Here is a 19,484-nt window from a genome sequence, read left to right on the forward strand (position 1 = left end):
AATATTTCCGGTTTTAAATAAAAACGTAAAATGTTTGCATGATGGCGTTTCAAATAGGCGTTTAAAAAATTCTTTTATTTAAAAAATAAATGGATTTTAAAAATATAAATATGGATAAATTCTTAACAACGAAGAATGCAACTACACATTGATTAGTAATTTTTAAAGGTAAGTGTTTTTGGGGAATTTATATCGATTTTTTATAATTGACCTAAGTTAGATTTCGTTTTATTTTTTCAAATCTTTTAAAGAAAACCGATTTAAAAAAAAAAACAAATTTGGTGCTTGCTCCTTTAATTGAAAAAAAATTAAGGTTTGAATTACATTTTTCGAGTAATTATAAGCTTGGAAAGACAGGGAGTCTAATTATTCAATATTTTTTCACGCATTCGTAAGGTCAGTTACTGACACACCTACTGCTGCAGCAATATTATTATTAAAAAAGTAGACCCGCCCCTCTCTAAATATGATTTTTTTTTTGTTTTGTAAACTATTTAATATTAAATAATAAGAAGAATTGCCAAAGCAGTTTATAAAAAATAGTATTCGTGTATTATTATTTTAAATTGTTTTATTGTTCAATCAATTATTTTAGCGTCTCAAATTATCTCTGGCAAAAAAAAAAAAAAAAAGAAAAATGCCTATTTTTGTTTAGTTGATACTAGTTATCTCCCTTAAATAATCGTCTCGAACTCCGTTAATACCGAGGTAATCTGTGAATTGAGCATTCAAAGATAGTATATTATCCTGAAATAGTATTGTAAACTGAATTGAACACTGACATATAGTATAGTTTCAGCTTCAGACAGACAAATACTAAATTTAGAATATTAATGTTGTGACTTTGAAGGACCAATAATAAATAAGACAACATGGTGGTATACTTACAAGATTGTATATTTAAAAAAGTACAGAATAGTATGTCACAGAAAACTGATTCAAGACTTTATTGATCTCCTTTATAAATAGTGCCTAGAAGTGGCGAAGGTTTAAATTAAGGCTAATCAATCAAAAAGAGGGAATGACTTTCGAAAATATCGGCGAAAAAAGCGACCCCTCCTTATAGAAAAGTGCCCAGTTAAGGGTGAAGGAATTAATGTTTTTGGGCAAATTTTTCGATATTTGTCATTCGAATGGTTGAGCTTCAAAATGATATGGATATCGTGAAAATCCGTCGCCTCTGTCGAAAGTTTTAGACATACATACATACATACATACATACATACATACATACATACATTTAAACAGACAGGTGAGATTTATATAATAGATGAAAGATGAAGAATAAAAGTTATATATAATTTTATTATATTAATATCATCAAAGAAATAAGGAAAAGTAAAAGAGGAAAATTAAGAAAAGAAAACCTCTTTAGGCCACAGCATTTTAAAGCTAAGTACTTCTCATCAGACATATGCCACAATCACATTGACACACCAGTTCTCGCCAGATTACCAAAAGTTAGCAATGTTGAGCATGTCCAGTACCAGATGGGTGACTATTTGGGAAAGCTAAGCGCTGTATGTACCTTCTGAGAAGGTTGGCGCCTCACTCCAAAAAAGAACTCCTCACTACAAAAGCATCTACACAGTTGTGGATGGCCGATGTGCCACCAGGGGTTCAAAACTATGGATAGATTGACTTCTAATCAGAAGAAGAGAAAGGCCAGAATTATACAAAAATGCAAATATAGAAAAACTGGCTTAATGACATTTAGATATGAAATGAGAATGAAGGAATAGGATAATATGGTAAAAAATAATTAAAAGTAGGTACAACATATGAGGGTAAATCGGAAGAGTAATATATATATGTATATGAACAGATTGTATTTATTTGCTCCCCCACCGAGCAAATTAGGCACAAGGCCGATTTTTAATGTGAGGAGTGAAGGGAGGGGGAAGGGAAAAAGGGGACCAGCTCCCGAGAGGTAGGAAATGGGAGCTGGTTAATAGTCAGGCATGTGGGGTTGCCCCCACATCTGGTCTTTGCTAGTCATAGCTAGTCATAGCTAGTCATAGCTTGCAGCATCTGAAGAACAGATACTACACTTTGATCTTGGCCAAAAGGCATGTAAGTAATGTTTAAAAAATATATATGCCACTATGAAATAATTGAGATCATTAAAGAAGAACCAATAATGAAATAATAAACGAAAAAAAAAGGAAGACATATGAGAAAGAGGAGAAAGAAGGGGGAGGGAGAAAGAAACAGTAAATAGGGGAAACGGAAATAAATAGATTAAAAAAATAAGAATAAAAATAAATGTAAAAAACCGAAAGTGAAGAAATGAAATTTGAAAAGGTTCAAAAGGTGTTTATATATATATATATATATATATATATATATATATATATATATATATATATATATATATATATATATATATATATATATATATGTAATAGTAGAAAAAATATGGACCAGTATGAAATGATAGGATCATTAAAGGAGAACCAATAATGAAATAATAACCGATAGATAAAAAATACAAAAAACATATATAAATAGATAAAAAAAACAAAAAACATATATAAATAGATAAGAAATACAAAAAACATATATAAATAGATAAAAAATACAAAAAACATATATAAATAGATAAAAAATACAAAAAACATCTATAAATAGATACAAAAATACAAAAAACATATATGAATAGATACAAAATACAAAAAACATATATAAATAGATAAAAAATACAAAAAACATATATAAATAGATAAAAAATACAAAAAACATATATAAATAGATAAAAAATACAAAAAACATATATAATAGATAAAAAATACAAAAAACATATATAAATAGATACAAAAATACAAAAAACATATATAAATAGATAAAAAATACAAAAAACATATATAAATAGATACAAAAATACAAAAAACATATATAAATAGATACAAAAATACAAAAACATATATAAATAGATAAAAAATACAAAAAATATATATAAATAGATAGTAAAATACAAAATACATATATAAATAGATACAAAAATACAAAAAACATATATAAATAGATACAAAAATACAAAAACATATATAAATAGATAAGAAATACAAAAAACATATATAAATAGATAAAAAATACAAAAAACATATATAAATAGATAAAAAATACAAAAAACATCTATAAATAGATACAAAAATACAAAAAACATATATAAATAGATACAAAATACAAAAAACATATATAAATAGATAAAAAATACAAAAAACATATATAAATAGATAAAAAATACAAAAAACATATATAAATAGATAAAAAATACAAAAAACATATATAAATAGATAAAAAATACAAAAAACATATATAAATAGATAAAAAATGCCAAAAACATATATAAATAAATAAAAAAAATGCAAAAAAACATATATAATTGGATTAAAAATACAAAAAACATATATAAATAGATAAGAAATACAAAAAACATATATAAATAGATAAAAAATACAAAAAACATATATAAATAGATAAAAAATACAAAAAACATCTATAAATAGCTACAAAAATACAAAAAACATATATGAATAGATACAAAATACAAAAAACATATATAAATAGATAAAAAATACAAAAAACATATATAAATAGATAAAAAATACAAAAAATATATATGAATAGATAAAAAATACAAAAAATATATATAAATAGATAAAAAATACAAAACACATATATAAATAGATAAAAAATACAAAAAACATATATAAATAGATAAAAAATACAAAAAATATATATAAATAGATAAAAAATACAAAAAACATATATAAATAGATAAAAAATACAAAAAATATATATAAATAGATAAAAAATACAAAAAATATATATAAATAGATAAAAAATACAAAAAATATATATAAATAGATAAAAAATACAAAAAATATATATAAATAGATAAAAAATACAAAAAATATATATAAATAGATAAAAAATACAAAAAACATATATAAATAGATAAAAAATACAAAAAACATATATAAATAGATAAAAAAAACAAAAAACATATATAAATAGATAAGAAATACAAAAAACATATATAAATAGATAAAAAATACAAAAAACATATATAAATAGATAAAAAATACAAAAAACATCTATAAATAGATACAAAAATACAAAAAACATATATAAATAGATACAAAATACAAAAAACATATATAAATAGATAAAAAATACAAAAAACATATATAAATAGATAAAAAATACAAAAAACATATATAAATAGATAAAAAATACAAAAAACATATATAAATAGATACAAAAATACAAAAAACATATATAAATAGATAAAAAATACAAAAAACATATATAAATAGATACAAAAATACAAAAAACATATATAAATAGATACAAAAATACAAAAACATATATAAATAGATAAAAAATACAAAAAACATATATAAATAGATACAAAAATACAAAAAACATATATAAATAGATACAAAAATACAAAAAACATATATAAATAGATACAAAAATACAAAAACATATATAAATAGATAAAAAATACAAAAAACATATATAAATAGATACAAAAATACAAAAAACATATATAAATAGATAAAAAAATACAAAAAACATATATAAATAGATAAAAAAATACAAAAAACATATATAAATAGATAAAAAAATACAAAAAACATATATAAATAGATAAAAAATACAAAAAAAGATATATAAATAAATAAAAATGCAAAAAACCATATATAAATAAATAAAAAATGCCAAAAACATATATGAATAAATAAAAAAAATGCAAAAAAACATATATAATTGGATTAAAAATACAAAAAACATATATAAATAGATAAAAAATACAAAAAACATATATAAATAGATAAAAAATACAAAAAACATATATAAATAGATACAAAAATACAAAAACCATATATAAATAGATAAAAAATACAAAAAACATATATAAATAGATACAAAAATACAAAAAACATATATAAATAGATACAAAAATACAAAAACATATATAAATAGATAAAAAATACAAAAAACATATATAAATAGATACAAAAATACAAAAAACATATATAAATAGATACAAAAATACAAAAAACATATATAAATAGATACAAAAATACAAAAACATATATAAATAGATAAAAAATAAAAAAAACATATATAAATAGATACAAAAATACAAAAAACATATATAAATAGATAAAAAAATACAAAAAACATATATAAATAGATAAAAAAATACAAAAAACATATATAAATAGATAAAAAAAATACAAAAAACATATATAAATAGATAAAAAATACAAAAAAAGGTATATAAATAAATAAAAATGCAAAAAACCATATATAAATAAATAAAAAATGCCAAAAACATATATAAATAAATTAAAAAAATGCAAAAAAACATATATAATTGGATTAAAAATACAAAAAACATATATAAATAGATAAGAAATACAAAAAACATATATAAATAGATAAAAAATACAAAAAACATATATAAATAGATAAAAAATACAAAAAACATCTATAAATAGCTACAAAAATACAAAAAACATATATAAATAGATAAAAAATACAAAAAACATATATAAATAGATAAGAAATACAAAAAACATATATAAATAGATAAAAAATACAAAATACATATATAAATAGATAAAAAATACAAAAAACATATATAAATAGATAAAAAATACAAAAAACATATATAAATAGATAAAAAATACAAAAAACATATATAAATAGATAAAAAATACAAAAAACATATATAAATAGATAAAAAAATACAAAAAACATATATAAATAGATACAAAAATACAAAAAACATATATAAATAGATACAAAAATACAAAAAACATATATAAATAGATACAAAAATACAAAAAAACATATAAAAATAGATAAAAAATGCAAAAAACATATATAAATAGATAAAAAATACAAAAAAACGTATATAAATAAATAAAACATGCAAAAAAACATATATAAATAAATAAAAAATGCCAAAAACATATATAAATAAATAAAAAAAATGAAAAAAAACATATATAAATGGATTAAAAATACAAAAATATATATAAATAGATAAAAAATGCAAAAAACATATAAATAGATAGAAAATACAAAAAATATATATAAATAGATAAAAAATGCAAAAAAACATATATAAATTGATTAAAAATACAAAAACATATACAAATAGATAAAAAATACAGAAAAACATATATAAATAGATTAAAAAATAGATGTGAAGAAAATAAGATTTAAAAATTGTTACAAGTAGATAAAAAATACGAAAAAACATATATACATAGATAAAAAATACAAAAAACATATATAAATAGATAAAAAATACAAAAAAATATATAAATAGATAAAAAATACAAAAGATATATATAAATAGATAAAAAATACAAAAGAAATATATAAATAGATAAAAAATACAAAAAATATATATAAATAGATAAAAAATACAAAAAATATATATAAATAGATAAAAAATACAAAAAACATATATAAATAGATACAAAAATATAAAAACATATATAAATAGATAAAAAATACAAAAAACATATATAAATAGATACAAAAATACAAAAAACTTATATAAATAGATACAAAAATACAAAAAACATATATAAATAGATACAAAAATACAAAAACATATATAAATAGATAAAGAATACAAAAAACATATATAAATAGATACAAAAATACAAAAAACATATATAAATAGATAAAAAAATACAAAAAACATATATAAATAGATAAAAAAATACAAAAAACATATATAAATAGATACAAAAATACAAAAAACATATATAAATAGATACAAAAATACAAAAAAACATATAAAAATAGATAAAAAATGCAAAAAACATATATAAATAGATAAAAAATACAAAAAAACGTATATAAATAAATAAAACATGCAAAAAAACATATATAAATAAATAAAAAATGCCAAAAACATATATAAATAAATAAAAAAATGCAAAAAAACATATATAAATGGATTAAAAATACAAAAATATATATAAATAGATAAAAAATGCAAAAAACATATAAAAAGATAGAAAATACAAAAAATATATATAAATAGATAAAAAATGCAAAAAAACATATATAAATTGATTAAAAATACAAAAACATATATAAATAGATAAAAAATACAGAAAAACATATATAAATAGATTAAAAAATAGATGTGAAGAAAATAAGATTTAAAAATTGTTACAAATAGATAAAAAATACGAAAAATACAAAAGATATATATAAATAGATAAAAAATACAAAAGAAATATATAAATAGATAAAAAATACAAAAAATATATATAAATAGATAAAAAATACAAAAAATATATATAAATAGATAAAAAATACAAAAAATATATATAAATGAATAAAAAATACAAAAAATATATATAAATAGATAAATTTATACAAAAAATATATATAAATAGATAAAAAATACAAAAAATATATATAAATAGATAAAAAATACAAAAAATATATATAAATAGATAAAAAATACAAAAAATATATATAAATAGATAAAAAATACAAAAAACATATATAAATAGATAAAAAATACAAAAAACATATATAAATTGATAAAAAATATATATAAATAGATAAAAATACAAAAAACATATATAAATAGATAAAAAATACAAAAAACATATATAAATAGATAAAAAATACAAAAAATATATATAAATAGATAAAAAATACAAAAAATATATATAAATAGATAAAAAATACAAAAAACATATATAAATAGATAAAAAATACAAAAAACATATATAAATAGATAAAAAATACAAAAAATATATATAAATAGATAAACAATACAAAAAACATATATAAATAGATAAAAAATACAAAAAATATATATAAATAGATAAAAAATACAAAAAATATATATAAATAGATAAAAAATACAAAAAATATATATAAATAGATAAAAAATACAAAAAATATATATAAATAGATAAAAAATACAAAAAATATATATAAATAGATAAAAAATACAAAAAATATATATAAATAGATAAAAAATACAAAAAATATATATAAATAGATAAATTTATACAAAAAATATATATAAATAGATAAAAAATACAAAAAATATATATAAATAGATAAAAAATACAAAAAATATATATAAATAGATAAAAAATACAAAAAATATATATAAATAGATAAAAAATACAAAAAACATATATAAATAGATAAAAAATACAAAAAACATATATAAATTGATAAAAAATATATATAAATAGATAAAAATACAAAAAACATATATAAATAGATAAAAAATACAAAAAACATATATAAATAGATAAAAAATACAAAAAATATATATAAATAGATAAAAAATACAAAAAATATATATAAATAGATAAAAAATACAAAAAACATATATAAATAGATAAAAAATACAAAAAACATATATAAATAGATAAAAAATACAAAAAATATATATAAATAGATAAACAATACAAAAAACATATATAAATAGATAAAAAATACAAAAAATATATATAAATAGATAAAAAATACAAAAAATATATATAAATAGATAAAAAATACAAAAAATATATATAAATAGATAAAAAATACAAAAAATATATATAAATAGATAAAAAATACAAAAAATATATATAAATAGATAAAAAATACAAAAAACATATATAAATAGATAAAAAATACAAAAAACATATATAAATAGATAAAAAATACAAAAAACATATATAAATAGATAAGAAATAGAAAAAACATATATAAATAGATAAAAAATACAAAAAACATATATAAATAGATAAAAAATACAAAAAACATCTATAAATAGATACAAAAATACAAAAAACATATATGAATAGATACAAAATACAAAAAACATATATAAATAGATAAAAAATACAAAAAACATATATAAATAGATAAAAAATACAAAAAACATATATAAATAGATACAAAAATACAAAAAACATATATAAATAGATAAAAAATACAAAAAACATATATAAATAGATAAAAAAATACAAAAAACATATATAAATAGATAAAAAAATACAAAAAACATATATAAATAGATACAAAAATACAAAAAACATATATAAATAAATAAAAAAATGCAAAAAAACATATATAAATGGATTAAAAATACAAAAATATATATAAATAGATAAAAAATGCAAAAAACATATAAAAAGATAGAAAATACAAAAAATATATATAAATAGATAAAAAATGCAAAAAAACATATATAAATTGATTAAAAATACAAAAACATATATAAATAGATAAAAAATACAGAAAAACATATATAAATAGATTAAAAAATAGATGTGAAGAAAATAAGATTTAAAAATTGTTACAAATAGATAAAAAATACGAAAAATACAAAAGATATATATAAATAGATAAAAAATACAAAAGAAATATATAAATAGATAAAAAATACAAAAAATATATATAAATAGATAAAAAATACAAAAAATATATATAAATAGATAAAAAATACAAAAAATATATATAAATAGATAAAAAATACAAAAAATATATATAAATAGATAAATTTATACAAAAAATATATATAAATAGATAAAAAATACAAAAAATATATATAAATAGATAAAAAATACAAAAAATATATATAAATAGATAAAAAATACAAAAAATATATATAAATAGATAAAAAATACAAAAAACATATATAAATAGATAAAAAATACAAAAAACATATATAAATTGATAAAAAATATATATAAATAGATAAAAATACAAAAAACATATATAAATAGATAAAAAATACAAAAAACATATATAAATAGATAAAAAATACAAAAAATATATATAAATAGATAAAAAATACAAAAAATATATATAAATAGATAAAAAATACAAAAAACATATATAAATAGATAAAAAATACAAAAAACATATATAAATAGATAAAAAATACAAAAAATATATATAAATAGATAAACAATACAAAAAACATATATAAATAGATAAAAAATACAAAAAATATATATAAATAGATAAAAAATACAAAAAATATATATAAATAGATAAAAAATACAAAAAATATATATAAATAGATAAAAAATACAAAAAATATATATAAATAGATAAAAAATACAAAAAATATATATAAATAGATAAAAAATACAAAAAATATATATAAATAGATAAAAAATACAAAAAATATATATAAATAGATAGATTTATACAAAAAATATATATAAATAGATAAAAAATACAAAAAATATATATAAATAGATAAAAAATACAAAAAATATATATAAGTAGATAAAAAATACAAAAAATATATATAAATAGATAAAAAATACAAAAAACATATATAAATAGATAAAAAATACAAAAAACATATATAAATTGATAAAAAATATATATAAATAGATAAAAATACAAAAAACATATATAAATAGATAAAAAATACAAAAAACATATATAAATAGATAAAAAATACAAAAAATATATATAAATAGATAAAAAATACAAAAAATATATATAAATAGATAAAAAATACAACAAACATATATAAATAGATAAAAAATACAAAAAACATATATAAATAGATAAAAAATACAAAAAATATATATAAATAGATAAACAATACAAAAAACATATATAAATAGATAAAAAAATACAAAAAATATATATAAATAGATAAAAAAATACAAAAAATATATATAAATAGATAAAAAATACAAAAAATATATATAAATAGATAAAAAATACAAAAAATATATATAAATAGATAAAAAATACAAAAAATATATATAAATAGATAAAAAATACAAAAAACATATATAAATAGATAAAAAATACAAAAACATATATAAATAGATAAAAAATACAAAAAACATATATAAATAGATAAGAAATACAAAAAACATATAGAAATAGATAAAAAATACAAAAAACATATATAAATAGATAAAAAATACAAAAAACATCTATAAATAGATACAAAAATACAAAAAACATATATGAATAGATAAAAAATACAAAAAACATATATAAATAGATAAAAAATACAAAAAACATATATAAATAGATACAAAAATACAAAAAACATATATAAATAGATAAAAAATACAAAAAACATATATAAATAGATAAAAAAATACAAAAAACATATATAAATAGATACAAAAATACAAAAACATATATAAATAGATAAAAAATACAAAAAACATATATAAATAGATACAAAAATACAAAAAACATATATAAATAGATAAAAAATACAAAAAACATATATAAATAGATACAAAAATACAAAAAACATATATAAATAGATAAAAAATACAAAAAACATATATAAATAGATAAAAAATACAAAAAACATATATAAATAGATAAAAAATACAAAAAAACATATATAAATAGATAGAAAATACAAAAAACATATATAAATAGATAAAAAATACAAAAAACATCTATAAATAGATACAAAAATACAAAAAACATATATGTATAGATACAAAAATACAAAAAACATATATAAATAGATAAAAAATACAAAAAACATATAAATAGATAAAAAATTCAAAAACATATATAAATAGATAAAAAATACAAAAAACATATATAAATAGATAAAAAATACAAAAAACATATATAAATAGATAGAAAATACAAAAAACATATATAAATAGATAAAAAACACAAAAAACATATATAAATAGATAAAAAATACAAAAAATATATATAAATAGATAAAAAATACAAAAAACATATATAAATAGATAAAAAATACAAAAAATATATATAAATAGATAAAAAATACAAAAAATATATATAAATAGATAAAAAATACAAAAAACATATATAAATAGATAAAAAATACAAAAAACATATATAAATAGATAAAAAATATATATAAATAGATAAAAATACAAAAAACATATATAAATAGATAAAAAATACAAAAAACATATATAAATAGATAAAAAATATAAAAAATATATATAAATAGATAAAAAATACAAAATATATATATAAATAGATAAAAAATACAAAAAACATATATAAATAGATAAAAAATACAAAAAACATATATAAATAGATAAACAATACAAAAAATATATATAAATAGATAAAAAATACAAAAAACATATATAAATAGATAAAAAATACAAAAAATATATATAAATAGATAAAAAATACAAAAAATATATATAAATAGATAAAAAATACAAAATATATATATAAATAGATAAAAAATACAAAAAATATATATAAATAGATAAAAAAAAAAACACATATATAAATAGATAAAAAATACAAAAAACATATATGAATAGATACAAAATACAAAAAACATATATAAATAGATAAAAAGTACAAAAAACATATATAAATAGATAAAAAATACAAAAAACATATATAAATAGATAAAAAATACAAAAAACATATATAAATAGATACAAAAATACAAAAAACATATATAAATAGATAAAAAATACAAAAAACATATATAAATAGATACAAAAATACAAAAAACATATATAAATAGATACAAAAATACAAAAAACATATATAAATAGATACAAAAATACAAAAAACATATATAAATAGATACAAAAATACAAAAAACATATATAAATAGATAAAAAAAATACAAAAAACATATATAAATAGATACAAAAATACAAAAAACATATATAAATAGATACAAAAATACAAAAAAACATATAAAAATAGATAAAAAATGCAAAAAACATATATAAATAGATAAAAAATACAAAAAAACGTATATAAATAAATAAAAAATGCAAAAAACCATATATAAATAAATAAAAAATGCCAAAAACATATATAAATAAATAAAAAAATGCAAAAAACATATATAAATGGATTAAAAATACAAAAATATATATAAATAGATAAAAAATGCAAAAAACATATAAATAGATAAAAAATACAAAAAATATATATAAATAGATAAAAAATGCAAAAAAACATATATAAATTGATTAAAAATACAAAAACATATATAAATAGATAAAAAATACAGAAAAACATATATAAATAGATTAAAAAATAGATGTGCAGAAAATAAGATTTAAAAATTGTTAAAAATTGATAAAAAATACGAAAAAACATATATAAATAGATAAAAAATACAAAAAACATATAAAAATAGATAAAAAAAAGGCAAAAAAACATATATAAAAAGATAAAAACTACAGAAAAACATATATAAATAGATTAAAAATAAAAAACATACATAAATGGATAAAAAATACAGAAAAACATATAAAAATAGATTTTAAAAAATGTGAAGAAAATAAGATTTAAAAAGTGTTAAAAATAGATACTTAACAAAAAAAAATGATTGAAGATTAGTCAATTCTTTTGAATTCATTTGATTTTTAGAAAAACCTGAATTTGCTCCAGAGGTGCTTGATCATCTCATAGATATGACCGGATGTGAAGGAGGGAAAATTGAACTGAAATGCACGATTATTGGCAAGCCTGAACCAAAGATTACATGGTGAGTACAATGAAATTTTTTTGTCTTTTGTTTTTTACTTCATACATTTCTCGTCAACATTTTTTGTTGTCATTATGACTGTTGCAATTCTTATATAATTCATACGATCAGTTTTGCAAAATGATCAGATAAATATGTGTGATGATTGAATCAAGAAAATGATTGTGACGAACACTAAAAAGCAAATGCGTCTAATTGCTACTCTCTTTCTTTGTCTGCTTTGTTTGTATCTGCTTTTCACAGCACTTTCTAAAGCAAGTAAGTTTTTACAGGAACCTGTTAAATTCAAGTATTTTCAACCAATAAAAATATACTTCACTAGCCAGCTACACATAAGAATCCAGAACGTCTGATCCCTCACTCACCTATGTCGTTGTCCAGGGGAGGTAAACTGAAAAAGAACACTTCAACGACTCACATGCAAACTTCTTCATCTCATGCACACATTCTCACACACTAGCCAGAGAAAACTAGAAATTAATTGCTACTCACAGCTATACACACACTAACAAGAACAAGGTAAACCAACGCACACACATACACAATGCCACGCTTCCAAATACTCACATGTGCATATTATTCCCACTGTGAACATATTGACTTGACTACTTTCTCAACTTGTTTTTACCTAGACACAACTTTACATAAACGAGCATTTGAATTGAAAATTTTTATATGCTTATAAATTTTTTTAGAAAAGAATATTTTCTTATAAAATTTCGTTTTCACAAATTTTTCATTAACAAAACTCTATATTTTAGTTAGCACTTGCTAACTGGTGACCCTCTATTCTTTCATGTTTCATTCATTTAAAATGTATGCACGTCTCTCTCTCTCTCTCTCTCTCGCTATATATATATATATATATATATATATATATATATATATATATATATATATATATATATATATATATATATATATATATATATATCCTTCATTTTCTTCCTTTGAATAACTTTTATACCCAAATCATATTAAATGTTGGTGTGGTTCTATCGTCGTACAAACTGGTCTCAATTAAGGCGAGAGATCATGCCACATATGCTTTGCTTGGCTCACACATTCAATACGTGCCAGCATCATGATGATGATGATGAGGATGATGATGATGATGATGATGATGATGTGGAGGAGAAGGAGGAGGAGGAGCAGGGGGAGAAGAGGAAAGAGTTAATATACGACAATTATATCATCATCCACTTCTGAAAATGTAAAAGTAAAAACGCAAACGAATAAATGCATTGCAAAAATACGTTGAGTAAACGATTTGATTTGTCCTTCTGTAAAGTACAATTTTATATTTTTCATTTCTTTTAATTTTCATTGAATTACATGATAAAAAAAATTATGTCATCCACTCATGTTTACTGAAAGGAGAAGCAGCACCATTCTGCATAACATGCTAGGAACCTTAGCATAGCAACAGCATATACTGACTGGCTATTTGAGCAAACCTGAATTAGACACTGTCAGAAAAATAATTAGACAGATATTTAACAAGGTTGACCCAGAAAATTGTTTTGAATTCCTGAAGGAAGCCAAGATAAATTATTTGAAGTGTTATTAATTGAAATTTAATTAGAAAATTAAAAAATAATTCCGTTAATAGTAAAATTATCTTAAGCTTTTATTTACATGCATCCATGATCAAGGGAAACAACTCTGCTTAACAATATTGGCAGTTATCTCCCATTGACACGTATATTTATTGTGTGTATGTGTGATTTCCTTTTCATTGCTATTAATTTTCTGTCTTCGTTAAAAGAACAAAAAAAAAAAAAAAAAAAGATTGCGCAGTAGATTTTCAAATGGTAAAAATCAATGCTTAATAGATTTTACTTTTATGAGAAACTTTTATTGGTAAATATCCAGATACGCTACTACAAAACGCCGACCACTCTAATTTGTTTTTTTATAGGTAATTGAGGTCGCTGACAACGAATCTGATAGTCAAACTTGGGGCAAATTTACCGTTTGCATAGTATTAACCCCTGAACCCACGAACTACTGTCCACCATTTTGCAGCTTCCGTTTATGCTACGCGCATGCACGCTGTAGCATAAACGACGGCTTCACCAAGCAAACTACGTTGGGGGTGAGGGGATTTTTTTTTTTCCAGGACATAGAATTTTCTAATTTTCAAAAATACATTATAGCACTTTTTGGGTGGAAAATTTAAAATTAGCTAAAAAAGAAATAAAACAAGAAAAGGAAAGCACTCCAAGTTGGAGTAGGAGGGGGGGGGGTTAATTTATCTGTTTTTTTTTTTTTTTTTTACCTGGAACATAGAATTTTCAAATTTTCAAAAAGTAACGCACCGACATACCAATTAGAACACCATTTAACATTTTCCGAAGATTTTACTGTGTACATTGGGGGCATGAGCGGGGGGGGGGATGTGATGTTGGGGCGCGCGCGCCCCAACATCACATCCCCCCCCCCGCTCATGCCCCCAATGTACACAGTAAAATCTTCGGAAAATGTTAAATGGTGTTCTAATTGGTATGTCGGTGCGTTGAAAAATGTTTAACTAAACTGCAAAAGCACCTATTAAGCCACATAAGTTCTATAATTGAATCCCCCTCCCGCAAAAAAGAATGAAAAACAAAGATGTTTGGTGCTTATGTTTTTGTAAACCACATTAAAAACTACGCGAGACAAAAAAAAAAAAAAAAAGTCCAATTTGTTGTACTTTTCTTTAACTGTAAGTCATTAAAAAAATGTCAGTCCGTAAGTTTTTGGTACGCCATGTGAGAAGGCAGTTTGCTAGGTGAAGCAAGCCGTCGTTCATGCTGCAGCGCACGCGCGTAGCGTAAACGGAAGCTGCAAAATGGTGGAAAGTTATTCGTGGGTTCGGGGGTTAATACCATGCAAACGGTAAATTTGCCCCAAGTTTGACTATCAGATTCGTTGTCAGCGACCTCAATTACCTATAAAAAAGCAAATTAGAGTGGTCGGTGTTCTGTAGTAGCGTATCTGGATATTTACCCTTTTATTCAAGAATTACCCTTAAAACTTTATTTACATCTTATTTATTTTTATTTTTTTAATTGGGAAAAATAGAGAAGATTTATTATGTACTACGGGGGGGGGGCTCAACTTTGCCTAGTCGTAAAATCCGCTTAAATATGATATTTTAATTTGTCCAGATTTCGTATATATTATTATAGAATCGTGATTTCAAAAGTAAAAAAAAAAAAAAAAAAAAAAAGTATTCGGGTGTCTGAAGACACCCAAATACAAAAGCAAAACTGCAGCAGCATTCAAAGCTGGTGACGTTACCACTGTACCAATGTAACACGCATATGAACTGATTAAAAATAAATTAAGATGAATGTACAAAATCTATAACAATTTTTTCAATTTTGACCCTTAAAAACTATTTTAACCGGCTAAAGACCCATAAAAGAACGGTTCATAAAAAAAAAACCCGGGTTTGTAACTGTACACATAGATTCGAAAAAGTTGTCAAAAAACAAATATATAACAAATAAATGTTATCAAAGGCAAGATAAGTTACTTTTCTACCAAACTGGATATAATTTTCGTGTTTTTATTCAATTTAACATGTTTATTCAGCTCGAAAAGCATACAGTGTTTACCAATGTATTGGAAAATTCAAGATGGCGGCCGATTCTCTCTTTAACACGGTAAGTTTGGAAAAAGTTGTAATAAATAATAAACTAGACTAAATACTGTTAGAAATTCGCTCAATATATGTTACCGTGACATAACTTGACATATATTCGGTGGTTTTTAATAGTATTTTGTCTAGTTTATTATTTATAACAACTTTTCCCGAACTTACCGTGTTAAAGAGAGAATCGGCCGCCATCTTGAATTTTCCAATACATCGGTAAACACTGTATGCTTTTCGAGCTGAATAAACATGTTAAATTGAATAAAAACACGAAAATTATATCCAGTTTGGTAGAAAAGTAACTTATCTTGCCTTTGATAACATTTATTTGTTATATATTTGTTTTTTGACAACTTTTTCGAATCTATGTGTACAGTAATACAAACCCAAAACCCCAATCATTTGAGGCCCCTACCGATGCTCTGCGCTTTTTAGTTTCGGAAGTGATAGAGTTTGAAAATATGGAGACAAACAGACAGACAGACAGACAGACAGACATAGTGAGTTTTATGAATTAGATTTAACTATTTTTGTTGTTGTTGTTTTTTTGTTTTTGTTTTTTAGGGGTTTTTTTTTGTTTTGTTTTTTTGCTGTCATATAATCCTGCACTTTATATTAAAGACAAATGTGTATTTTATGTTTCTAAATTTTTTAGATGAAGATTGATAATTCGTATGCAATTATTTCATCTGGGGGTCTTGATAAATAAAACTTCTGCGTTTTGCTTGCAAAGTTTATAAGACAGAATGTGAGATTTATTTGTATGCAAATAACTATATATTATATTATTTGAATTATTCAGACTACTGTTCTCATTTTGAGTGTTATTTTCCCAACATTTCGGCCGTTATAACCTCCAACCTTCTTCAAGTGTATCTTGTAAAATTAGGGAATATTTCTGTTGAACTCAGGAATCTGCACAGAATTTCAAACAGATCCACAGGGGGTAGTAGACTTTCGTTCTGTCAGCCATGACCGCGTAGAAGTCTTAAGTAATTTGCAATTGTATTCTTAGTATCACCCGCACTGAGGATTGAACCTTCAACCTCCAGAAGAGTGTTGTTTATAACTTAATTTTACCAAGTACTTTATCTGCTACGCTACAACAAGATACCCTTGAATAAGGCCAGAGATTACACCAACCGAAACGTGAAAATAACACTCAAGATTAGAATAGTAATCCGAATAATCCAAATCATACAATATGTATTTATTTGCATACAAATGATTATATGTACTTCCAACCTATCTTATAAACTTAGCAAGCAAAACACAGGACTTTTAATTATTAAGACCCCGGATGAAACCATTTCAAGTGATGAGGGAAAACGATATAGCAAGCAAGGGGTGTGCAATAAGTAATGCCCCTGACCCACTTCACATAGAGTAGAGCAACGAAACTTGGCACAGTTATTAGTCTTTCTCTACATAGGAACCACCCAGATTTATGCATTTCTCCCATCGTTTGATGCAGCTCTCAAAACCGTTTTTGTAGAACATCCCAGGTTGGTCCTCCAACGATGATGTGACTTCAGAAATCAAGGCTGCATCATCTGGAAAACGCTTTCCTTTCAAAAACAACTTCATGGCTGGGAAGAGTTGAAAGTCAGAGGGTGCAAGGTCAGGAGAGTAGGGAGGACGGGGAAGGATTTCATAACCACACACCCGTGCTTCTGATCTGGCGACATACGAGTTGTGGACCGGAGTGTTGTCCTGCAAGAGGAGGGTACCTTTGCTGATCTTGCCCCGCTTCTTGATTTTGATAGCTTCCCTTAATTTCCTCAAAAGTGAAGCATAAGAGGCTCCTGTGATTGTGGTACCCTTTGCCAGGAAATCTGTCATCACTACTCCGTCCTGGTCCCAGAAGACTGTGAGCATGACCTTGCCAGTGGAGGACTGCACCCTTGTCTTCTTTGGAGGTGGTGAGTTTAAGTGCTCCACTGCATTGACTGGGCTTTGGTCTTTGAATCATAGTTATGGACCCAGGTTTCATCCTATGTAATCAGTCTTTTGAAAAACTTTGACTCATCTTCTTGGCACATCTCCAAATTCATCCTCGAGCACTGGACGCGTTCTTGCTTCTGGAATGGTGAGAGCAACCTGGGAATCCATCTGACAGACACATTATGCATATGTAAATGGTCATGAATGATAGTTTCCACAGACCCTGTACTAATCTTGAAATCTTGGGCTATTTGGCGAATAGTAATGCGCCGATCTTCCAAAATGGCAGCCGCAGCTCGACGGAGAGATGCCTCATCAGTGGCAGAAGGGGGACGACAATGTCTGGGAGCTGTTTCCACAGACTTCTGGCCATGTTTG

At 20.9% G+C, this 19,484-nt stretch overlaps 1 protein-coding gene across 1 annotated transcript in view; it reads left to right on the forward strand.

Moving 5' to 3' along the window:
- Nucleotides 1-19,484, forward strand: part of LOC145241627 (uncharacterized) — a 377,797-nt gene that overhangs the window by 88,479 nt on the left and 269,834 nt on the right. The window contains exon 17 of the mRNA XM_080104710.1: nucleotides 13,402-13,519. Within this exon, the coding sequence (XP_079960836.1) occupies nucleotides 13,402-13,519 (118 nt within the window). The remainder of the gene's footprint in view (nucleotides 1-13,401; nucleotides 13,520-19,484) is intronic.

Source organism: Euprymna scolopes, chromosome 20 (assembly GCF_053919585.1).
Source record: "Euprymna scolopes isolate OS-2025 chromosome 20, ASM5391958v1, whole genome shotgun sequence".
Lineage (NCBI taxonomy): Eukaryota > Metazoa > Mollusca > Cephalopoda > Sepiida > Sepiolidae > Euprymna > Euprymna scolopes.